This window comes from Erpetoichthys calabaricus, chromosome 14 (genome assembly GCF_900747795.2).
Source record: "Erpetoichthys calabaricus chromosome 14, fErpCal1.3, whole genome shotgun sequence".
NCBI lineage: Eukaryota > Metazoa > Chordata > Cladistia > Polypteriformes > Polypteridae > Erpetoichthys > Erpetoichthys calabaricus.
Window position 1 is genome coordinate 68,504,950 of NC_041407.2, and position 26,058 is coordinate 68,531,007.

Below are 26,058 nucleotides of genomic sequence, written 5' to 3' on the forward strand. Positions count from 1 at the left end.
TTACCACAGTTTTAGTTTTAAGGTTAATTCATCAAAAACAAGGAAACGCAAATTATCATGTGAATTTTGAATGTAATTAGTCTTCAAGTGCTATGTGACAGAGTAATTTCAAAGGTTATTTTATACCCCATTTCATGAAGCACAAAGTAATTGTGTATCTTCATTTATACTCTATATTATGGAACATAGCTTTAGATGTTTTGAATAAATAAATGCTTTCAGATTCTTGAATTCTACTGGTGAGGGGGATTGTCCACCTCCTATTACTTTATGAAAGACACTCTAAAAGAAAAGAGAACAATGTAAACTCGTATAAAACATTTTTTTCTGGAAATACTGTTTGGTGTTCATAATACTTTTTTGTGCTTCTGTGTTATAGTTATAATGCACTAAAGGATCCATCAGAAACCATATCTAGCGTTTTGTATTTCCTGTCTTTACCAGATAAAAATCAACATCTGCCTATCACTTAATAAGAAACAGTAAACAAACCATTTCAATCAGATCTTTGTATGTATTTTTTGTCATAGCTCTACATTCATATATATATATATATATATATATATATATATATATATATATATATATATATATATATATATATATATATATATATATATATATATACAGTATATATCAATTTATATTCTTTTTTAGAGAAAGAGAGTATGCTGCAGGAATTTTGATATACTTAAAAGAAAAGGTGAAAGACAGAAATAGAATAGTACGTCTGATCATTTACATATCAACCAGTTAGCAATATGAAATCAATTTCTATCTTTTCTCTTAAAAGAGACAACAGGAAATCAATGCCATATTGATTTATCATCTTAAGCTAGTTAGAGGCTTCAAATAAATCATCATTCTGATGTTTAGTGACGGCAGCCTGACATTAATATAGACAGATGTGTTATCTATAAGATACTTACGGTCAGTAAGGAGAAAATCATTATCTATCTATCTATCTATCTATCTATCTATCTATCTATCTATCTATCTATCTATCTATCTATCTATCTATCTATCTATCTATCTATCTCCAGTGTCAACATCAATTTTAAGGATAGTTTTTTTTTTTCTTTTTTTGTTTATTTGAAAAGATGCAGAAGGTTATCATACCCTGCAACGTGACTAAACCATTAAGAACTTTAATTTTTATTATCTTTCCCTAATATTCTTTGGAAGCTTACGCAACTGTTAATTCAGAATCCATCCTGACACTGATCTACACCAACTCTTTTATTTTATTAAGTCTTTTCAGATATTGAACATTTGTAAAGCTTATGAGAAAGACTGAAAAAATCGATTCTTGTCATTAATCACGTAACTTTCTTTCAAAAGGAATCTATAGACAAAAGCCCATTATAAGACAAAAAACACAACACAAAGGCGCCAGCTTAATCTAACGAGGCTTTCGAAGATTCCCGTACATTACCTGCCAGCAAGAGTTAAACTGACCGCCAGAGGCGAGACTTGTTGAGTAATACAAACCCGTTTCAAGATTCTTATTGGAGAACTAGAGCGTCATCTGCTCTGCTCTTTGATATTATTCGTGAATGTGAGTGCCAATCTCGGTTTTGGTACCGCCTCCGGAATACCTTCTATGGAGTGAATAGAAGCCGCTTCACACAACACTTCACTGCTTCGGCAGTGAAATTAGTTGAACTGAGCAGGGAGGGTGACAGTGCTGCATATTAACCGTTTCCAAAAGAAGAGCACGTTATTGTTATCATTAATATTATTTTTATTACCATTTAAATTATGGAGGTTTTAAAAAAGGTAATATTGGTCGCGTGGATTTTATTGTTGGAACGAAGATGCTGCACAACAGAAGAAGGTAGGTGTGTTTTGTAAATTCTGTTTTGTAGTGTAAATGCCAATATTGTTGTGGCGGTGGCATGCTGCACGTCGCGTAACGGGGTATGTTAAGCAGTTGCTTGAAGTTAAAAACAAGAAGTTGAAATCAATCTATTTTGAAGTAACTAACTAGCTTTCAATTCCTTTGCTACAATATATCAGCTAAAAGCAGAGCCCCCGATGTCAACATTGTTTCCTTAGGGAAGCGACTGGAGGTTGAAAGTTTAGAAAAGAAAGCAATGGCAATGTCATGTCATCTCTTCTAAACAGTGTACCAGTATATTGGATAGAACCTTATAATTTGAACGGTCCCGCATTTATTCTTGCTAGAAACTGTCGTTTTTTCGTGTTTAAAAACATATTGAAAAAAGAGAAGCAAAAGCAGTTGTTACCTTAGTAATCTTTTAAAGTTTTTAAAAGTTAAATCAAACAAATCCTTTAGACACATGGTCCTGGGGGCTCAGGTGATCTGAGCGCATCCTTTGTAATATGCGATGTCAGGTGCGCCAGTCTGTGAGCTGTGCCTGTAATACTATATGCTATAGAGGTACAGCGCCACCGTTCACACGCACATTCTTCGCATTTACGTTGTGCAGATCCAAACCCGAGATGCAGCTGAAATGCACAGTGTGTTCTCTAAATTTGCACGCTTGACATTTAAAACGCATATGCAGTGGCGAGGTCTGCAAATTTGCCAAGGCAGAAATGGTGAATGAGGTGCATGTTTTCTTGTTTACATAGCGGTCAAAATGAAATGTAGTTTTTGACTGAAGTATAATTTTGGGAATTCTATCAGATAATAATGATAGTAATAATATCATTAAAGACAAACGACACAAGATTTTCAAAATAAAATATGTTTATATATATCTGTGCATGTAGTGAATGCTAATAAATATTAATCACATGGTGCACTTTCTAAAAAGAGAAGACAAGCAGCTACTGAAGTATGTGTTAAACAAAAGTGTAGTATTACACAATATGAAGCTGCATTTTATATCATCAATTACAGTGTAAAGTTTACTTGGAAAATGTTTAGCAAATGTTAAGATGTATGCTAGTAATGTATTAAAATACAAAATAAAAAGTATTTTTCTAATAATATGGCATATTTTATTCTATTTTACAGGGCAATGTGCTTACAGTACACAAATTGTAACTTTTCTGAGTTATTTACTTTACAATATACTGGTAAAAAAAATTAAAACAGCATTACATCACTGATAAACTGACACATATTCTAAAAGACAGACAAGGAGTTGACAGTATATGGCAAGTTCTTTTTTCTTGACCAATGATATGAGGTACTGCGGTCTTCATGGAATTTGCTATTGTCATGCTTTTGTCAGACCTTCAAAGATGTAGAGTATTACATTAGCATTTTGCCAAGCTGTAATAAACGCTGAATAAGTGACTATACCACCGACAGCGTTAATATTTTTCACTTTAACACATGCTACAAAGGTAAATATATCTGAACAAGTGAAACTCAGGATTTTTAAACAAAACATTAGACATTTGTCATTTAAAATGTTTTACCTGTGCACATTTTGAATAGAAGCATCCATTTTAGTTAAGTAAGTTTTAAAATACAATATATATGTGTATGTATGAATATTCACCACTTTTTTCTCCTATCAACAACACTCTTACCCTGTGCTTTTGATTTGTATTGATCTGCATTCATTATTTTGTGAAGTTTCAAGCTTTCTTGTAGCATTCCCTCCTACACTTAAGTAACATGTACAGTGCATCTCACGGTAGATATAATACCTCATTTATGTTAAATTACTGTAGTGTAATGATTTGATTTTAAAGACCAATTTTCCCTGCTTTGCCTTGTGAGTAGCCTTGACAGCTGCCATCTTCTGATCGCCGCTTACCACTGCAGCATTTTTGCCTCTGACAGAGAGATTGTAGGTTTGATCTCATGTTATGCCACATCCACAGTAATACTGTATGGTTGCTCATCTATCTGAATAAGTGACTATACCACCGACAGCGTTAATATTTTTCACTTTAACACATGCTACAAAAGTAATTTTGAGTTTTTGTCAGATTGTGTGTTAAAAAACTCAGTAGGCTACTGAACTGCCTTTGAATTTGTATTTCAAGGTTTGAAAAATGTCTTATGATTTTACAGCTGGTTTTTAATAAATGGTATTTTAGTTTAGGCATTTAACTTTAAAATGAATAGAAGATAAAACCCTTATATAGATAATTAAGAAAACTTTTTGTTCTCTTCCAGTACATAATGAAAACTTAAAAGGAATGTACAGTATTAGGGCTTTACATTGGAATGACTCATACTATAGAGTAGAAAGATTTACATAGTTTTATTGAGAAAGTGAGTAGTGAACAATGATTTTAATCATACATCCCTCAGAAACAGGCGTCAAGAGTACTTTTAAGTAATATATGAAAAAGAGGCAAGTTTGGTATGCAAAATGGGCTGAAAGCAGTGCAATGTCACCCTGTTAAAAGGTTACTTTGGTGACGGTGTTTTAAGACTGAGGGAGATAACGTGGATGGCGGGTTTCAGAAAGGATAAATGGTTTGATTCTTAATGCATTTTCTTAGGTTTTTAATGTAATCCATATTTTAATTAGCCTGTACTGTAACAGAAATGAGAAGCACTCTATTTCATGATCAGGTCTTTCCAAATTGTTGCTTCATAATCACTTGACCTTTTTCTGACTTGCTAATTCACTTCAGGGTTGCAAGGAGCTAGTACCTAACCCAGCAGCATTGTATGCAGTCTGGAAAGCAGACCTGGAACTGGCACACCCGTGCACATAGCTGCGTGTTTATTGTAGGTCAGCTAATCCAGAATTCTTGTCTTTGGAATGAAAAACGGAGTAACCAGAGGAAAACCAGTATAAACACAGGGAGAGCATTTAAAGTCCACATAGGCAATGCCCTGGTCAGGTTTTAATCCCAGAACTGTAAGGCAGCCTTATTAAATACTGCATTGCAATGCGATCCCTTGCTTTTGAGCAATTTAATATAGTGCTGCAAAATAGATTTTGCTTAAGATTGTTGGCTTGAGGAAAAAGTCATGCAGATTTAATTGTTTTGTGAAAAAAAAAAAATTTTTGTGTTTCTTCAAAAAGATCAGTGGCACATATTTTAAATACAGTAGGCACATCATTTAAAGCTGGCTCAGCAGCCCATATCTTTTGTACATTGTTTGCACAATCTGGAACTAAGTCTACCAGCAGCAGTAGGCAGTGTGCCGTTGTTATTCTTGAAGAGCACACTTCTCTCCTGAGACAAGTATTAAACAACTGATATCAATCATTGCACTCAAACCAAAATCGCTCAGACTGGGGACAGGGTTAGTGATGCACAGATAACCTTGCATCGCAGTGAATAGTGGAGCAGAATGTCGGCCCTTAGATATTGCTTCCTAAACATGCATGAAGAGCGCAGCTGGTGTCAGGTAAAGAAATAATGGATTTCTTTTTTTTTTTTTTTCTTTCAACTGAGTCCTCAGAGTTGGACATTTCCTAAAGTGAATATACTCTGGATTGATAACGTGGCCAGGGGACTGACAAGGAAGGGGGGAATGGGCGGGGAAGAGGCATGGCATCACTTGTAAAGCTCTGAAAAGAACACGAGAGCTTACACTATTATAACAGGTAAATCGACAGCTCCCAGTTACAGAAGAATAACTGAATGCTCCAAGACCATGGAGAGCAATCCTTGCAATTGCAATGCCTCTGGGAATGTGTATTTTGCATATGTGCCAGTCACCTTGGATCACCTCCTATGCCAATAAATCTATAAGCCATTTCTTTACCCGAGGTGATTGAACACCACACCTGCTCTCTTCAGCTGCTGATATTATTTATAAGGCAGGAATGATGTATGGGATACATTTTTATTGCTATTTTTATTCATTTTGCCCATTTGCTGAGACCTGTCAAGGAGTGCTTTACTAAATATTCTAAACAGAAAAATTATTATTTAAACTTTTAGCCAAAACAATTCCTAGAGGCTACAGAAATCCAGTTATGGTGGGCAACAACATACCAGAAAGTTTTTGAGGCAGCTCAATTTTTTTTAAATTCTAGGTAATATGCTGAGAAAATTAAAATGTTTAGGAAAGAATCAGTCTATCCATTTTCTTGAATCTGGCTATTCTAAACATATAGTTGCAGAGAGCCAAAGCTTATGTGGAACACACATTTCTTTTTTCACTTTTATATACAATAAGTATCATAAATGAAAAAACTGCATATCTTTTTAGGCTTGTAACCAAATGAACTACTGGGTGCTATATTAGGTCTTTGGCACTATCCTTTTACACATTTGCATGTTCACCCTTTGTTTTCACTGCTTTTTTTCCATATACTCTAGTTGTCATTCTCATACATACCCTTAATAAATATGCATGTTAGGCCGGCATGGTGTGTGTGTGTGTGTGTGAGTGTTTTTAGATGGACTGGTAGCTCCTCTAGGGTTGGGTCCTGCATTGCACTCTTTTATGGCTGAAATATAATTACATCTGAAACACGACCCCCATGCAAAACTGGATTAGCAGGTTCAAGAAAAGGGATAATTCTTTTAAAAATCTACCTTAAGTAGCATCAACATGATGCACAATGGCTGCTGATTTAGATGTAAAAAATATATATATTATCCATCCATTTTCCAACCCACTGAATCCGAACACAGGGTCACAGGGGTCTGCTGGAGCCAATCCCAGCCAACACAGGGCAGGAACCAATCCCGGGCAGGGTGCTAACCCACCGCAGGAGACACACAAACACACCCACACACCAAGGCCAGTTTAGAATCACCAATCCACCTAACCTGCATGTCTTTGGACTGTGGGAGGAAACCGGAGCGCCTGGAGGAAACCCACGCAGACACGGGGAGAACCCGGGAAGCGAACCCAGGTCCCCTAACTGCGAGGCAGCAGCGCTACCACTGCGCCACTGTGCCACCCCAATATATATATTAATTACTTCTTAATCAAGATGATGAAGAAATGTAATACAAAATAACTACATTTGTTTCAAAATTTACAAAAGGGATGTCTGTAAGAAATCATTGCACTTTATGAAAGCATTTAAATATTTAATTATAATTTTGTGATTATAACACAACATTACATTTTTGCATTTGGGGTATTTATGGGTGGTTTTTGTGTACACAGAAAATGATTTTGTTTCTTATATTGAACCTCTCCCATTCTATTGTTAGTGGCTCCTGTTGTGTATGATGGTTGCATTTTGAAGCATTGGGTACAAGGTAGGAATCATTCCTTGATGGATCAACATTCCTACTACTCTTACGCACATTACCAAGTTACAATTACCAACTAACCTAACACACATGTGCCACACCGAGTACATGCAGGCTCTATACAGACTACATCTGGGATTTAAACCCAGAACATTGGATTCAGGAGATAGCAGCACTAACCACTTTGTTACCGTGCTACTGAATTGTGAGGCATTAGTGTAATAAAATTACATGTTTTTCAAAATTCATGCCTCTGTTTTTGCAGTTGTTGTGAATCTCATTATTTGGAGACTGATCCATCATAAATCTCACATATACATAAAAAGCACCCCCACATTTTTGCAAATTTGGGCATCTAAAAGCATAATGGAGGAAATGCATACAGATGTTTCTATGAACATGAACATCTCACAAACTCCCAGGTTTGAGCATTAAAACTAATGATAAATTTCTAAAGTAAAAATTACAAGCCAGTATTTTAAAGGTTAATGCCACATTTGTTTTGTATGTTTTTAAAAATATATGCTAATTCTATGTTATGCTGACAAGTTAATACTAAGCCATTTAAAATGTAATTCTAGCACTTTTAAGATTGTGATCAATATGTAATCACTTCAGTTTTTTTTAACAAAACTACAATTTTAAGGCAAAATCTTTCAGCTTGTTTATTTAATTTTTAAGTGGACACTTATGTTTGTGTGGCATATTGATACTGTATATAGTTCATACTTCACAGAACATCGTTAATATCTTTTTTGATTTAAGGCAAACTGTTGTTTTTCAGGGAAAATTAACTTTTGTTATTTCATGGAGGAGAATTTTGGGACTCGCTGACAAAATTTTTCTATTGGAGGGAATTTCTAATGTTAATATTGTGCTGCCATATGCTGACTGACTTGCTGTTCCAGCTGTCAGTTCAAGACTTTTGATGGGCAAGTCGTCACCCATGAGGTGGTCTTGACTTTTAAACTGAGTGTCAAGGACTTTGAGGAGATAGGGTCTCCCACTGGGGAAATCATTTTGGAGAGTAGTTGCTGATTGTATATGGCCAGAAATAAAGCTTCCTTTTCTGCTGATCCTGTTACTTCTCTGATTTTGTTAATTCAAAGCCATCACTTGAATTCTTTTCAAGACGACAGTCATGATGTGAGGGTGGGAGTGAAGGGGGTTACATGTTCAATGATGGGGTTGTGAAGACGATCGGTCTTGTAACAAATTTGTCATTGTCTATTGAAAGCAAGAGGAATCCAAAAGAGACGATGCTTGTATTTTTCTTCAACAACATTAGTGACATCTGTGTTGGGCAATGAAAAGCCAGCAGTGTCATAATGAAGCTGAACAGAAACCAAGAGGCCTTTGAAATTCCCTGGCTTCTGTTAGCCAGGCAGCTCCAAAGTAAGCAAGAGAGTGTTTCTGTTAGTATTCATATATTCATCATTTTTCTATTTTTATCCTTTGGACCTGGGAGCTTTGTCTGCTCTCTGTAAATAAAACTATTAGGTGTTGTGAAGTGCAGTGGATTTCTTATCCAATAAACATGCCTGAGCAAAGAAATAATTAAAAAGGTAAGGGTTAATATGAAATAAGTCTGAAAGGCATGCTATATAAAGATTTTTCCATGCCATTTATTAACTTTTTTTTATACTGATGAAGTGGTTAGTGCTGCTGTCTTCCAGCACTTAGGATGCAGGTTTGAATCCTAGCTGTGTGGAATTTGCACAAGCTTCATGGATTTCTTCTCCAGGTACTATTTTTCACCACAATTTGGATAGACATGCATATAAAGTTGCTTGATGTCTGTCGTTATGGAAGCTAGGAAGTGCTTATTTACACTAAAGCTCATGGGAATTATTAGGAACAAGCTACTAAGACATGCCATCTGAAGCAGAAACCGGAGCAACTTTTAAAATTAATCTGGATAGATATTGAGATATTGGAAGAACTTAGCAGTCAGCTAAGAAGCAAGTTTCATAGACCAGATGGTCTCCTTTTATTTCTTGTTCTTATTCTGTTCTAACTGGCCTGGCATGGTTGTGTTTGTGATTGTGGCCTGCAATGAACTGGCATCTCATCCACAAGTGATTCTTTCTTTACAAACGATGCTGTTGGAGTAAATTCTGAATTTTGGTAACCCTTAAATGAAGAAAAGAAGATTGTGATGGATGCACACATTTCTTAACAGTAAGAAGGAAACGAAAAATATTGAGAACTTTCAAGCTTCACATAGAGAGCAAATTCAGACAATGTTATTAACCAAAGTCCCTCATGCTGTAAGAAACAATGCTAACCATTGAATACAGTTTTGCTTGTGATGATTTATTACCTGCTAATTTTTATATCATATATGGTGAAAATTATAATATACAGATCTTCACAAAGAAATTTAGATATTTTTTGTAGACTTCTAGTAACACTACAAACAAGTGCATGGTATCAGTCATTAGTGCTGCTACTTTAGAGATCCAGCATCTAAGATGCAAATTTCAGTTCTCGTCACTCTATGTATGGATATTTCTATTCAACCGAAGGGCTTCTGATTAAAGTCAACTGGTATGGGTGTATGAATTCTATGATAGACTGGTAACTTCTGTGGGTTGGTTTCTACCTTGTACCTTGGCCTAATGTGACTCTGCATGGGATTAAGCAGTTTTTAGAAAATCATATTATGCAAGCAAATATATTTATTTTTGTTTTGAAACATGATATTCAGACCAACATGGTGTTTTCAAAATACCTATCATCCTCCATTGAGAAAACCATCTGTGCGGAAAGACTGGCAAAGGTATGGCAAAGATGTTATAACCACTAAAACCAAAATGTGTAGTGCTTGTTTTAAGAAAGTTCAAAAAATGTGCGAAAAAGAAAGAACTGCTGCCTGAAGATGTGCGTTTAGCTGAGGGTTTCAAATGCAAATTCTAAGCAGATGGCATAGGATGCCTTTATGTGAAAAGACTCAGTTGTCGGGACATGTTTGTGTGTGTGTGGTTGTAGTGAAATATGGTGATTACATAATTAAAAAATATATTAGCGAATCAGAACACTTTAGCTGATTTTTCTGTGTCTAGTTTAGATGAGAGTGCAGTGTTACAATTGCAGATGGAGCAAAATCTTTGCACTTTTAAATAGAGAAGACATCAAAATGATTTTGTAGAACATTAGGGGATCTCAAGCAATTTGTCATTTTAAGGCATCCTAAACAAAGGAAGTTCGGCATTACAGCTGTGCCAGATGCATTTCACTAAGTACACTCATGCTTGAGCTATCCTTACACAAAAACTGGCATGTTACATCAGCGCTCTTTAAACTGAAAACAGGTGGCAAGAGTGGCATCACATAAGTGCGATTTATACTCATTTTTTTTTCTTTCCCCTTAATGCAGTAGTGCCATTCAGAGTAGGCGTCATGTGTAATAGCAGACCTTTCAGGCCTCCTTACACCCCTGGGCAGTGTGGTATTTCACACACACCTCCCACCCTGTTAGGTGGCAAGATATCCTGGAATTCTCTTGATTTCTTGTTTTTGAAAAACTTACATTTAGTTATTTTGGCTGAAATATGTCTTTGGGTTGCCAGTTTGATCGACAATGGTAATGAATGCCTTAGTTGCATAGTGCTTGAGTTTCACTGGCAGTTTCTTATTTATGATGGGCTTTGGTCATTTTCTAATACTGTATTTGGGCAGCTTTAAGCAGGAATGTTTTGTGTAAGTGTCTGCTGTAGTGGCTTTTATTCTCCTAATGGATATTCATTTAAGTATCTCCTTGAGAGGTTCTTTGATTCTGAATTTAGAATTTTGATTTTAATTAAAGATTTACTATGTCTGATTGAGTTAAGAAAGATGATTTATTTTTGCAGCAAACATTAATTCTTACCAGATGTTTCTGAAAAGGGCTATTTTTAATATATGAAAAAAGTTGCATGACTGTTTTGAAAATGAGCATTGTGGAACCTAGCAGAAAATAAGAACTTAAAGAAGGTATTGGTGATACTGACTAGGATTTTGTATGTGATTTTGTATGTATATATATATATTGTGGGATCCCTCAGCTTGGACACAGACAGGCGCAGAGACACAAGTCCAAGGCAACACACGTTTATTTCTTGTGGGGCAGCGCTTTTCCCTCACTTCACACTTCAATACAAATGAGCACAAGCACTAATGCTCAGTCCCTTCTTTCTTCTTCTTCTCCTTTTTTCTTCTCTCTTTCTCTGCCACCACCACTCCTCTCCCAGCAAGCTTCGTCCACCTCCTCCCGACTCTGGCTCCAAGACTGGAGTGAGGTGGCTCCCTTTATTCAGCATCTGAGAGTGCTCCAGGTGGTTCATCAGGATTACCTGGAAACACTCCCAGGTGTGGTGGAAATCCATCATATAGCTTTGCAGCACCCCCACAGAACCCAGCAGGGCAGTACCAAACTCCAGGTCCCAGCATGCTCTGCAGGAACCTGTGGTGGCACAACCTCCCAGGAGAGCTGCCCTCTATAGTCCCGGGGGCAGACGGTCCTTCTATCCAGGTAGCGTCCTGGCCATGTAATGGCCGAGGCAGCCTGTCACAATATATACAGATTCTTTTGTGGATGTTGTTTTCTTAGCATCATTAATGTATTCAATAATTTAATATCTCAGTTATTTTATTTCAAGTACTCACTTCCTGCTTATTTATTTAGCCTCCCATTGTTCTCTTTATATATATATATATATATATATATATATATATATATATAAAACATTCCCCTGCCCACTTAATTCAATTCACTGTTGCTGTAGACCAAAGTCCATTCTGCTGGCATGGGGCTAAAGATGGGAATCAGCTGTTCATTTGGCATCAGTCCATCTAGCGGCCTGTAAGGGCAGCTGGGTAAGCAGACAACTCGAGGAGTCAAAGAAAGGTTGATGTATCACACTGGTAACTCCTTTTAATATTAACAAAAAGTGATTATACAAAAAATGCAGTTTTAAGGCTTTACCACTAGGATAAGCATTCTAGACTTTTATCCTTCGGTATCTCATGCCACCTTCTGGGAACGTGCAGGCTTTTTAGAGCTAAGACCATAAGGGGCAGAATTTTCTGTGGGTTGTGGGGTGTGGTCTATTGCCCTTCTTATGCATTTTTTCTTGGCTGCAGAGGAGGCATCAGCAACCCCCCTCTCGCCACCTCACCAGAGCCAGTGAGTTAATCCCCAGACGTGTGTGCGTCCCCTGTATTCATGGAGGGAATATGCAGTGTCCATAGAGACAAGGGCACTGACTGCACAGAGCAGCAGCAGCTGTTTTAATGTTAGAATAAGGAGATCGAATAAAGTGAGGATAAATAAGACAAAGTCCTACAGAGGTGTTAGGAATCTAATAAACAAAACCCATGATGTAAGACAAAGAAATCACAGTAAAAAACTGAAGCAAAAAGGTTGGAAGCCAGAATAATATATATATATCCAGGCCAAGACAAGAGATGTGAATCATAGTCAAGGACAGAAAAAATTTTGATATCAAAACACCTTTCAATGAACAGAGAAGCAGAATGTTAAGTCTTTTTAGTTGATTTTAAAGTTGGACAATGACACTGACCTTTATACTTTAGACCAGGTGGTATCATGCACCACACACTTACTTTTTTTTACAAAAAAAAAATCACCAAATCACTACAGGTAAATGTAAGTTTGCCAATTCTGGTAGCCACAGTAAATCGTCTCTTTCTTGTGTTTGTCTTCTTATTTTGCTGCTTCTTTGGCATAATCACTTTAATTGGACTTCATTTTTCTTTTTTTGGAAGACTTGACTCTCCTTGGATTTTCGTGACACAGTGCCTTTGCGTGACTTTCAGCTGATCAGACCTGTCTATGACCTGGAAATCTGATTATAGGTAATTTTAGTTTCTGTCATCTCAAACACAGTCTTCCAAAATATACAGTAAACATATGGTCAACTGCCTAGCAAAGGAAGGATTTAGACCACCTTTCTTATTCTATAAAAGGGGCCTTTTTGCTTACTAATCTCGTACACCACAATTCTGACCATGTAAAAATTCAAATGCAGTCTATGTACAGACACATGAGTCAAAATGGTGATGGTTAGCAGTAACCTGCTGGGCACCTGAGGCAGTGGAAATGTTCAAGGATTGTTTAAGTACCACTAACTGGGAACATCTACAAACATCCTGTGACTGTATAGACTCCTATATGGACACTTTTTACTCCTTCATTTACTTCTGTGAGCTAATCCGTTTCTGTGCAAAACTGTAGTTAAATTTAACAACAATAAGCAAGATTTATGAAGAGGCTCACTCAAAAGTAGTGGAGTATAGAGGACTACTGAGTTGCCATGCAAAATTTCAAAAAAGCAAGATTTATTATAAGAACAAAATGTTACAGAACTTTGGAAAAAATAACTCTTCTGCAGTATGTTAGTCAGTTAAACACATCCCTGTATACAAAAGAAAGTGTATTCTGTCTTCTATGTTGGCTAACCAACTTAACACACACTTTGAAAGACTTCACACTCACAATGCTCAACCCCCTTCATCACCCTCCATTCTGAGAACACCTCTCAAATTTGTGGACATTTATGTTAACAGATTGCTGAAATGTCAGTTTATCAGGAAAGCAGTTAGTTCAGATGGAATTTCACCAGGCAGTCTGAAACACTGTACCGCCCGGCTAGACCCTGTTCTTACTAAAGATTATTAACCTATGTAAGAAAGGCGCTATATTGCGCCCAACCCGACACAGATTCACATGGAGGCACATATAAAAATAAATAAACTTTTATTTTTCTTCAGATGGAGGGTACGTCTTCCCCATTATCCCTCCAGCCACAACACAGTCCCAATCACAGTATACTAAGCACCACTACAAAACACTCTCTTCTTCCACCACCACTCCTCACCATGCTTTGTCCTCCTCCTCCCGACTTGGGCCGCTGAGTGGTGGTCGCTGGTTCCCTTTATTAAGTACCCGGAAGTGCTCCAGGTGCTTGATTGCTGACATCCAGCTGCACTTCCGGGTGTGGCGAGACCAATGCCCAAAAGAGGCCAGCAGCTCCTGCTATAGCACCCACTAGCGGTGCCTGCGAAACCCAACAGGGCTGCACAGAACTTCAACCCCCATGAAGCCCTGGGGGAGTCCGAGGCACCGCTGCAACCCAGGAAGGCTGCCATCTAGCGTCCAGGGGGAGATACTGGGTTTCCCACCCTTGTCCCCCTGGTATATGTGGTGAAGGGGCGTCCCGGCCATCCGTCACACCTATTATCGTATTGCCCACATGTTCCAAAATAAGGACAGTATAACCATCCTTAATGACTACTGGACAGCGGCCTTAAAAATAGTATTTATGAAATGCTTTGAATGGCTGGTTCTGTCCTACTTTAAACCCACCACCACCCTTTTTCTCAACCTACTACAGTTTGCTTACAGAGAAGACTGCTCAGTAGGTGATGCAGTAAAACTAATTTTACAATATATCCTTAACCATCTGGACACTCTAGATTCCAATTCTAGAGTGCTGTTTGTAGATTTAAGTTCTGCCTTTAATGTTATGGCGTCAGAACAATTATACGGCATACCTCTTCAAATGAGAGTGGACCTCTTCATTTTCCTGTGGATTGTTGTTTTCTTGTCAGATAAGGGAGCTAGTGCTGTTGGGTCCCAACCTCTCAGAGCCTCTAAACACAAGGATGTGTGCTCACCAGATAGTGTACTTCCAGTGACCTTTCCATTAACCTGGTAAAATTTGCAGATGACACAACTCTACGTAGTAGACCTCATTAGTAATAATGAACAAGTCTGTCTGCAGAAGAGAGGTAGTTCATCTGGCTATGTGATGTACTAAAAGTAATTTGGAACTAACACTCAAAAAGTAGTTGAAATGATAATAGATTTCAATAAAAATCCACCCTTCCTTTGCCGCTTGGAAATCAACAACACAGTTGAGAGTGAGGTGGAGTCTTTCAAATATCTTGGCACCATTATCTCAGAAGATCTAAAAAGGGAAACAAATAGAACCTTTATTATCAAAATATTTTCACAGAGAATATTCTGTTTATGAAAACTGTGGAAATGCAATATTTCTCCATCAGTTCTGACCTGTTTCTACAGATCTACTATTAAGAGCATGTAGTTCAGCTCAGCCTCTGCCCACTCAAAGACCAGACTACAACATATTGTTCACACAGCAGAAAGGCTGACTGGTCAGCAGCAGCTCTTGATCCAAGAGATGCATGATATTAGTGCTAGGAAGCAAGTGGAGAAAATCACCATGGACATCACAACTAGGCCTATTTCAACAAGACTCATGTGATAAGTAACCTATTTAAAAACCTACCGTGTGGTAAACAGTACTACTCCATCAGAACCAGAAAAGCACAACCTTAACAATTGTTTTTTCAATACCAGTCACCCTAATTAATAAGTCACTGGCATTAAATACGCAAAAAAGACTTGTTGTAAGTCTATGTACAGTATATATAGTAGATAAAAATCACTATTTATTAACAAGTAAGTTTGCATATTTATATGCTTGCACATTTGTTGGTCTGTATTTGTATGTTCTTGCTGTGTTTTCTGTACCATTGCTAAATAAAGAGATTCTGATTGTGAAAAAATTATAAATATAATTAAAAAGGCATTAAAACAAAAAATAAATGTAACTTTTGGATTTCTAGGTCTCAAACGTCCCCTCCCATAAACGTATAGATTATTTTTAGATTCTCAGGATCCAACTGTAAAAATTAAAACACAAATCAAATCATGACAACAAGTGACCATTGCTTTACCATGTCATTGTTTTATAATATATATCATTCATAATGCATCTGCAAGTGGTCACCAGTAAATGGGTAAACAGAAAGAATCAAATTAAATTAAATTAAATTAAGTTAAATTAAATTAAAACTACAATAAAGCCTCCAATACACAGGGACTAAGTTCTTATGCATCTGGTGAGGTGGCTTTCTTTCTTTCTTTCTTTCTTTCTTTCTTTCTTTCTTTCTTTCTTTCTTTCTTTCTTTCTTTCTTTCTTTCTTTCTTTCTTTCTTTCTTTCTTTCTTTCTTTCTTTCTTTCTTTCTTTCTTTCTCCGTTTATTACATATGACTTTGGCTATGGCTATGACCTAAGATAACTTTGAAGGATTGATGCCACAGTATTATCTACTATATGACCATTCAATCAGTCACACATTCTACAAACCAGAGGAGTTGTGAGAGGGTGAGTGTAATTATACTCATTACAGGACTAATCCCAGTTACTGCTGAATTTCCTTGGAGGGAACACTCCTTTATTTGTGCACACTCTCCCATGCAGAGTTAATTTACTTGATAGTCAACCTAATCTGCACATGTTTGAAGTAGTAAACTACAAGTAGTGGGAGCACTGTCATGTAGATCTAGGGAGAAGTTGCAGACTCCATTGACAAATGAACACAAACAGTAGGTAGCATACATAATGCCTATACTGTACTAGTTTGACTGAAGGCCCAGTACTGTTAGGCAGAAAAGTCAATGTGCAACATCTACCCAAACCAACAAGAGACAATTCACAACCCACCATATTTCATAATAGGTGAAAGTATTGGCCTCTGTCTTTACAAATTCTCCAGTTTTTGAGATAAAATTTCACCTGAGACTCTTGTTGGTTTTGGTAGCTGTGGGAGAAAATGGAATCCCTGTTGAAAACTGACACAAACCTCAGGACAGTCCCCTAGGACAGAATTCTAACCAGGAAATGTGGAATTATGAGGTGGTTTTGTTAGCTGCCACATCGTCCTTCTGGCAACCTTTGAAATTCAATAGCAAAAATGCAATAATAAAACAAAGCTAATGAGATGTTTAGTTCAAAACATGTAAAATTATTCAAAATAAGTTTTCATTTTAATTGTTCAAGAAATAAAGCATGTAAATTCATTAATTAATTAATGCATTCATTCATCTGAAAGTGAAAGAAGTGAAAGAAAAATAAATGCAGCAGGCACACATTACATCTAGTGGATACAAGATTAATTCCAAGGTCCAAAATAAACACAAGTAATAGGCTAAATTTTTTTCTCCAGTTGTGTTTGTGCTTTATGAATTATTTATGTTGTGGCTCTAATCTAGTATAACTTTCTGCAATTTCTACAGTTGTTGAGACAACAGGTCACATATCTCCCTGTGGTACACCTCACACATCAGCATAAATGCATGACTTAAAAGCCAGTTTTGGTAATGGAACTTGTCATCGACAACTCTATTGTGCAAATTTTGTTTTTCAGAATTTGAATTAAGTTTAAGAATATTGATTTTAATAATTGGCCTGATGTTGTAGTGTTGGTTAGGCTCAGCTGTCTGAAGCTCCTTGATACTGGGTTTTGAATACAAAACTGGTAGTTGACTGTATGGAGTTGGTACATTCTCTTCATATCTGTGTTTATTTTTCTTCTGGTGCTCCAGTTTTGTTACCACATGCCAATCACGTACATGATAGGTTGAGCGGTGACTCTAAATTGGATTGGTATGACTGATTGTTGGTGTGAGAGAGTGTGCCCTGCAAAAGGCTGGCTCCCATCCAGGCTTGGTTTCTGTTGTGTACTTGATGCTGCAAGGAAAGAGCCCTCAGTGATCCAATAATTTGATTAGTAGCTTTAGGCAATGAATGGGTAAATGGCTTCCTTGAGACATGCAGCATGATGACACAGTGGTTAGCATTGCTTCCTTACTCCTCCAGGAAACAATTTCAGCCTCCTCACTCTATGTACGGAGTTTTCTCTGTGGATTCTGCTTTCATCTCATGTAAAGATGTATTAGGTTATTTTCTGTCTCAGTACTGGCTGAGAGGGAGTGATCAAGAATGCATGCATGTGTGTGCCCTGCAAAAGACTGGCATCCCATTCACAATTCTGCCTTATACATGATACTACCAGAATAGACTCTAGCTCTTGGAAATATATAATTGGCAGGTGTTGGATGGCTTGCTGAGATTGGCAGCATGGTGACACAGGTGCTAAAGTCGTTACCTTATATCCCCATGGACTTGGCTTTATTTTGAAACCAAGTCAACATGTGTTTGTAGCTTACATGTTTTCCTTGGATAGCTGTGACTCAGGGTGGGTCTGTAAACCTTGTGACAGCAAGATATTCTGTTTAGTGTTGTTTCATGTGTTGTGCACAGTGCTAAATGGACACACTTCAGCTTCTTTCAATGCTGGAATGGAAGATAGTGTGTTCAGAAAGTAAATAGATGATTGTTTCTTATTTTAGTAATGGAAAACACAACAGCAGTTTAGATAGAAAGATGGATAGGTGACTTACTTGAATATTTCCTAAGTATTTCTTTTAATATGATTCATAACCAAAGAAGAATCAGAGGCACTGAAATGTCATGAAGGAAAAGTGAACTATACAGACTTGTAAGTGGCTTTACTTATTTAAAGGTCAAATACTTCAGGAAATGAGATGACAGAGACTTTCTTAAAGCAGCTTTACAATTAGGTTGTACTTATGTATAAAGCTTTTTCTCTTATATGAGGGGTACACCAACACTTGACTGTAACAACTTCTGACACTGGGCATGAATTGAGAGTTAAATGTAACAAGAACAAAGAAACTAAAAGAAAATACTTCCACACTTGATTAAAATGCAGCTAGCTTATGCCTGGACGGTATATTTTAAGTTGAGCAGATAGATAGACACTCTGTGACTGTTTTAGATGTCCTGTTTGCCAAGACTAGCTCCCAGACATGTGACCAAGAGCCAGTTAGGAACATCAACTGAAATATCAGTGGAAGGATGATCGTCATTGATGATTGATTCTAGTCATTAAGAAAAGACACTATTGAATTTAGAAGAAAAAGTATACAATTTTTTCATTTGTGGTAAAATATTATTATTGACAGTTTTTTCATTTAATTTGAATTTCATTTTGTAATTTTTCAGATTGATAGATGCATTTTCACATAGCAAAACAAAAAAACTAGCAGATGGTCTTTGTGTTGCAGATAATTGGGCATCCACTCTGCTTTCCATTATACATACAGTACTAAATGTCTTATGTGCCTTGTCTTTCATTTTCTGGTGATTCTAAATTAGAGGCTTCAGTTACTTATCATTTACTTATCTTTAGTTATGTATTAGCGTTAGGATTTCATAATTCAAGACAAGAATGAAAGACAACAACTGTGTATGTTCATAACCATGACATTGCATTTATTTTCATACTACATTTCAAGGTCCAAGCACATGTACCATTTCCCCAAACTCCATCACTTGGAAGACTTTAGATAGTTTTGTTATTCATGTATTGCTTTACACATGGCCAAGTGTAGGTTACTTGTTTTGGAGTAACCTCAAAAGCAAAAGTTGCCATAAAAGTTCTTGATACAAGAAAGCAAGAAAAGCCAGATGAAGACAGAGCGATTACTCAATATACTATAAATAAGGAAGTATTTTCTTCTGAAATGTGTTATTTAATTCAATAATGAGTTCTGTAAGCATACAAGTATATAGACAACAAGGATATAAGCATGTATATATAAAAGCATGTAAGCCTACAAGTTATTTATTCATTTTCTCATTCTTCTTTTGTGCTTACACCTGTAAACACTGTGCACCCATCCAATATTATAGCCTTCACTCCACAGATGGCAGGACGTACTGCTATAGCTAGTATATTCATCAAAATTTGTGCTATTGGGAAGCGTGATGGTGTAGTTGTTAAGCTGCTGCTTCTTCAAGTATCCAGCCTCCTGTGATTTAATTCATCATTCTGGTTGATTGCTTAAGATTTTCCTCTGGTTTTCCTCCCACATCACAAAGACATTAGTGTCAGGTTAATTAAAAAAATGTAAATTGAACCTGGTAGAATACAAGTGTAGTGATGTGTTTGAGTGGGCCCTACAATGAAACAACATCCTGCTTGGCACTAAGTATTTACAGGATGGGTTCCAGCCCCCTGTGACCCTGAATTGAATTAAGCAGGTTTGTTATGTTATGTATATAAACATACACAGGTATATGTGTATAGTGTTATTCAAATACATCTGTAAATGTTTAAAATGCTGCACCTCTTTACATGAAAAACATAAACTGTAACTATTGTGTAATGTCATTGACAGGTCTGGATGTATGCCGTTCTTATTTGTAGAATTATACTGCTGCATCTTTTCATAGCCTTGCTTTACAAGACGTGATACAGATTTGAGTTCAGAGAGTGCTTGAAGGGGCAGGAAACAGGGTTTAGTTCTCCTGTGACTTTTTTGAAGAGAAAGTCATTATACTCTGAAAAAACAAATCACAGTTGATGAATGATTGACAACCTGAACTCAAGTCATGACCCAGTCTCCACTCCATTGACTAGAATATCTATGCATTATGCACACTCACCTATAGCAGGAAATTGTCCTTAGTATCAGTGGAGAATGTTTACAGAACCTGGAACATCAACGTTGGCCAGCACAGAAGCAGGCTACTGGTTGTACAGCTAAACTGAAATAGTAATGAATATCTTGTTAATTCACATAACCCCCTTAGCCTTCCCTTAATCCTCACCCAGATCTGAAATAAAAAAGTACTATTAATAAGTAAAGAATAAAACTATGATTAAAAAACATAAAACTGTAATTAAAAATTATATAATATCTGCTACTGTGGACAATCACACAACCAAAACAATTACTTTTGAGAAAACAATAACATCAGTTTTCTGAGAAGAACCATGACCACTTTGCTGTGGCTCCACCTGGAAAAGCTTCACTTGCTGGAGAGATTGACATGTTTGAGATATACTGTACATTATTTGCTCCATTTAGATATTGGGCAGGGATTCTCAGCAGATGCAGCTTGGCATCCTCAACAGCTATGTATCCACTCACTCATTATCAGCTTTAAAACTCCAACCAATGGTGAACAATGCTGCTCTGAGAAGTAGAATCACTTGGCTGAAGATCTAGAAGTGAGACTACTTGCTAAGCTAAAAATATATACTCACATTAAAGCAATTTAAGGTATAACTTAGATGTTACACAAAGTATAAATAGGATAAGAAGTTTGTTACATAGTTAGAGAGATGTGACAATTTGAAATTACTGATTTTTTTCAATAACACACTGGATTTTTGCATGTGTGTGTGTTCATATTGAATGCTGTACAACTTGTTCCATGCATTCATCTAAGGTGAATTCGTGACTTGTTCTAAGGAGAAAATATGATGCAAATATGTAGAAAAACAAGCCACCTTCTACTTTCTGTAAAAATGCATTTTTCATGAAAGAAACGTGTAACTTTACTTTTTTCTCCATCTGTTCCATAGCTACAATAAGCAGGGTAAACCATTTCCCACTGGTGATGCTCATGTCTAATTGATGTTCTCAGGGACTTACAGAAAGAGAACCATTCTTAACCGTGCATTTAATCATCTTGAGCACAAAGTGCAATTATAACACTCATCATGTGCAATCAAGGAACATAAAACACTGAGAATGATTTAAGGCCAAGAAAAAAACCCATTATACTGAAGAAATCATCAAACTTAAAATATATATGCACATGTATACACAAAAGTACATTCCATTAGGAAAATAAATTGCTTGATGGATGAGGTAATAAAACAGCTGTCTGTGCGTGCGTGTGTATGTGTGTGTGTATATATATATATATATATATATATATATATATATATATATATATATATATATATATATATATATGTGTGTATGTACTGTATATGTATATATATATATGTTTGTTTGCTTTTTTTTTCTATGACTTTAGAGGTGGAAGGCTCCATGCATAATGTGATTACAAGACTGAAGTCAATATTGTGTCAAAGAATTACCATACATCTCTTATATAGGGGATTTTTTTCTCTTGCTTATTTTCTTGTTGTGTTCAGTTGAACTTCTTATAATAGATTCAGTGGAGGTAAACATGCACAATTTAAAGCGTCTACATTGATTTCCCATTAGTAAGTCTTTCTTGTTTTCTTTCTCTTCCTAGTGCCCATGGTGCCACATGTTGTACTTTAGGGCTAGATGTATTGTCATATATAATGGATATATTTTCATATTCAACTGAAACTGTCATAGTTAATTTCTGCGGGATCTACTTCAAACCAGTAAACCCTGACTACTGTAAATATACTGTATTTGTAATTTTACATTTATATTGGATGATGTTTCTTTGTTTATGTTTCAACATTACAGTGTGTTTTGTGTTTGCTGTATGTTGCATGGGTTCAGCCCCATGGTTTGTGTGATAATTAAATAGGGAATTTTCAAGAGTTTTTACATTTCTGATAATAATGGACATATATTACTGTTGTTAACCTTTCCCTAATATTTTTTCTATCGGAAATTCAGCTGTGATTTGACTAAGTGCTAATTTCAGGTTATTCTTTCTGGATGGAATGTCTTCAAATCCCCTTTCTTCCTTTTATCTTTATGGTGATTTTTGGGAACAGATGATGAAATTGAGGGCGGTTTCTATCCTTCTTTTCATATCATTACAAACTTCTTGAATGTGTAACTTTTGATTATTTGATTATTTAAACACTTTTGGACAAATTTTGTAAGCACAGAATGCATGCACAGGTATGAGGATTCCAGATCATCTGCAGTTCCTCGAATAGTTAATTATCAAACATTTCAATTGCATTCTTTCACCATAGTGACTCCTTCATCATTTTATGATGTCAAACGTTGCCCTGAATGTGTGTCACCTATGACTGATTCTGCACCATCTTGGCAATGTTTTATCCAATGACAAATGACAACCTTACTCATTTAATCATCTCTACAGCCTGCTTTTAACATTTGGATGATTTCTTTCATTTTTACCATTTTTCACAGAAAAGCTGATATATGTACATTCCTCCTTTTCTCTGTCCATTTTTATTAAGGCGTGGCAGAAGATACATCTGTCTTCATACACACCTTCCTGAATACTGGTATAAACAATAAGGAAATGGCTTGCTCTTGGGATAGGTTAATATTTTTTATGCATCAAAGTGCAGCTCAGTAACTTTATAACAGCTCATGAAAATGAAAGTCATGGATTTTTTTATGAAACATTATATAGTGATCTTTGTAACAAGAAGTTAACCTGAATTTAATTTTACTAGCCAACCCACGGCGTAGCATACACCACATAATTATGTTTTGAACACTTCCTGACCGACACAGTTGTCCAAATGGGGTGGGTTTGTGGATACCACTGTGAGTGAATGAAAAGATAGACCTCTGGAGAGAGCAACATATAATTGTCCATAATTGGATCGTCTGTGATGAAGAAGGCCACGCTGGTGAAAGTTACTTCATCGGTAGGGATAAGTGTCAGTACTTGTAGATTAAGGTGTAGCGAGTCTTCGTTGTTGACGCTTAATATAGCTTGCGTACTGAGATGTTCCGGAGTCACAGTTGAGAAACACTTTGTTAATGTCTTTTAAGCACAGGGGAAAAAAATGAACATGTGAAACATCCGTATAATGTAATAAGCCACCAAGAAAAGTAACATTGCAACAATGCTATCTACGACCCGATCTCTTTAAACAGAAGTGATAAGAAAATCAAGCCCGGTGTATTCTTTAACTGCCTTGTGGCGCTGTAGTAGTGCTGCTGCTTTGCAGTAAGGAGACTGTGGAAGATTGTGGTTTTGCTTCCCGGTTCCTCCCTGTGTGGATAGCGCTTTGAATACTGAGAACACCGCTATATCAATGTAACGAAGTATTAACAGGAAATTGTCTTCGTGTAATAGTAAAAGGCAAATTATCCGCAACAAACAAACTGTTTTACACGCTGCATACCGAGGGAAAAAAATGAACATTTGCAAAATCCGTAACGCTGCTTTCAGTAAATACAATGTACACACGTTTAATTTGTCAGCCACTTTTTGCCAGCCGTCTTTTCTGGTTTGGGCTGCTTTTGCAGTGTTACCGCTTTTGCATATTACATCTTGAAATCCTTCGAGTAACTAATTAACTAACTAACACCCACCCACCCACACACACAGCTTGTGTGAAAAAATGCGCCCGTACTTTCATAATTTTGTTGCAGCCTATAGTGGAGTCAGGCACAGAGAAGGTCAGCTGCTGAGAGAGCGTCTCGACTGTTGCAGGGCCTGCATCGGTGAAGCAGGTGAGACGCTAATGAAACAGAGGCACAGGGCTTATTGGTTTTTAAAGACTGCTTCCTTCATTGTGTTTTAACCTCAGTTTTAAAGGATTGTTTTAAGGATCCCATGGGATACCCCTCGCAAACTGTTTTAGACGCTGCATTCAGCAATTCACATCCGCGACAAACATGCCTCTTCTTACATGGTCCTGCCGCGTCCACCCTCTTTCTCAAAGCATACACACCACCTGGTCATGTGCCTGCTCGCAAGAGCAACTCACGGAGAGCGGATGCGAATTGCTGTATGTAGCGTGTAAAATAGTTTGCGATGTTGCACGCGGTCGTGCGTCGTAACCGAAAAGTCAACGTAGCTCAGAGCTGCATGTGGACTGTAGCACAGACAAACAAAAATGACGGCGTGTTTTCCGAGGCGTCGTGTCCGAGTTGGTGGGCGTGGCTGTGCGAGTTTTCGTCGTATCCAATGGTCTTAGAGTTGGTGGGCGTGACTCCTTCCTATGTGCTTTCATAAGTGTCTTGCCCGCTCTGGCGGCGGCTTAGAGAATCTATATATGGCTCCTTCCTGCGTGCTTTCATGGGTGTCTTGCCCGCTCTGGTGGCGGCTTAGAGAATTATATATATATATAGATATTGGAAGAAAATTTAGTACCTTAGAAAAACTAATATCAGATACAATCAGAATGTTCAAACCCAACATAGAAACTTCCAAATGTCACAATTTGAACCCTGGACTGTGGAACTGTCCAGCAGGACAGTTATAGCTGCACTTTTCCATCATGTATTTACATGACATGATCGTGTAGCTAATAAAAAAGAATACTATAATTGTCCATCCATCTATCCATCCACTACGTCATGGTCATGGGGAGATTTTGCATATCCTGGGGGATATAAAGGGCAAGGTGGGATGACTCTAAAGTTGCCAAGTGTGAATTAGTGTATGTGTGCTCAAGTGTGCTGAATGACGGACTGACATCCCATCCAAAGCTGGTTGCTGTCCTAAGCGCATTGATCCTGTAGGTTGTCACAAAAAGAAGACATACTCAGATGAAGGTTTGGGGCAGCCACCCGTATAATATGGCTGCAAAGTCGTTTTTTTATCAAAATAAACAGCGCTGATGTGCATACAACTGAGTCCAAAGCAAGACTGAGGAATTAGGAAAAAGGGCAGGGTTTTAAAGGGGAAGACAGGAAGTGAGGTCATAAGGATCAAGCCCATGTTCTTTAGCCATTGGTTCGAGCCCGGACATGACGTCAGCGGGGCCGGAGCCGGTAAGGTCTCCTTCCATTGGCTCGGTCCCGGAAGTGACATCAAGAGAGCCAGATGGAATCTCCCGGGAATGGTCTACAGGAAAGAGAGAAAAAGAGTCAGTGCACTCTGCCAGCTCCCAGCATGCCTCAGAACTGCCGTCACTCAAGCCCTTTAGCTGCCTCCCATGCGCATGTGTGTGACAAGGTATTGTAATAATAATCATTTAATATACTTGGTTACTTTGTAGACTAGTATATATCTAAGTATTGTTACATTTTTGCATGACACAAATCTAATACTTTAAATGTCAACATATATTGCAACTGTCTTTCAGTATCTTCTTGTTTTAAGGCTGTAAAAGCTGTTAAGAGTACTGTAATTACTAAATGATGGATTAAAAACATGTTGCAAGTGACTTTTTTTTTACTCCAGCATTATAGCCAAGCACAATTACCCTCTCATATTTATTTGTCTATGTTTCAGAAGTCTTTTATATTTTCAAAGCCTTTTTTTCATTTTAATTCTACAGTCTGTCCTCTATGGTTTTAAGCTAAAATACTGCTGATGAAGTATGCAGCAGGAAACCACATTAAGTGCTCTGTATTAAATG

General features: G+C 37.1%; 1 protein-coding gene across 2 annotated transcripts in view; it reads left to right on the forward strand.

Moving 5' to 3' along the window:
• Positions 1-1,667: 1,667 nt before the first annotated feature.
• The window catches only part of LOC114664355 (ephrin type-A receptor 7-like), a 584,483-nt gene continuing 560,092 nt past the window's right edge, over positions 1,668-26,058 (forward strand). For both annotated transcript variants that reach the window (XM_051919080.1, XM_028818885.2), the window contains exon 1: positions 1,668-1,837. In XM_051919080.1, the coding sequence (XP_051775040.1) occupies positions 1,762-1,837 (76 nt within the window). In that variant the 5' untranslated portion in view covers positions 1,668-1,761. The remainder of the gene's footprint in view (positions 1,838-26,058) is intronic.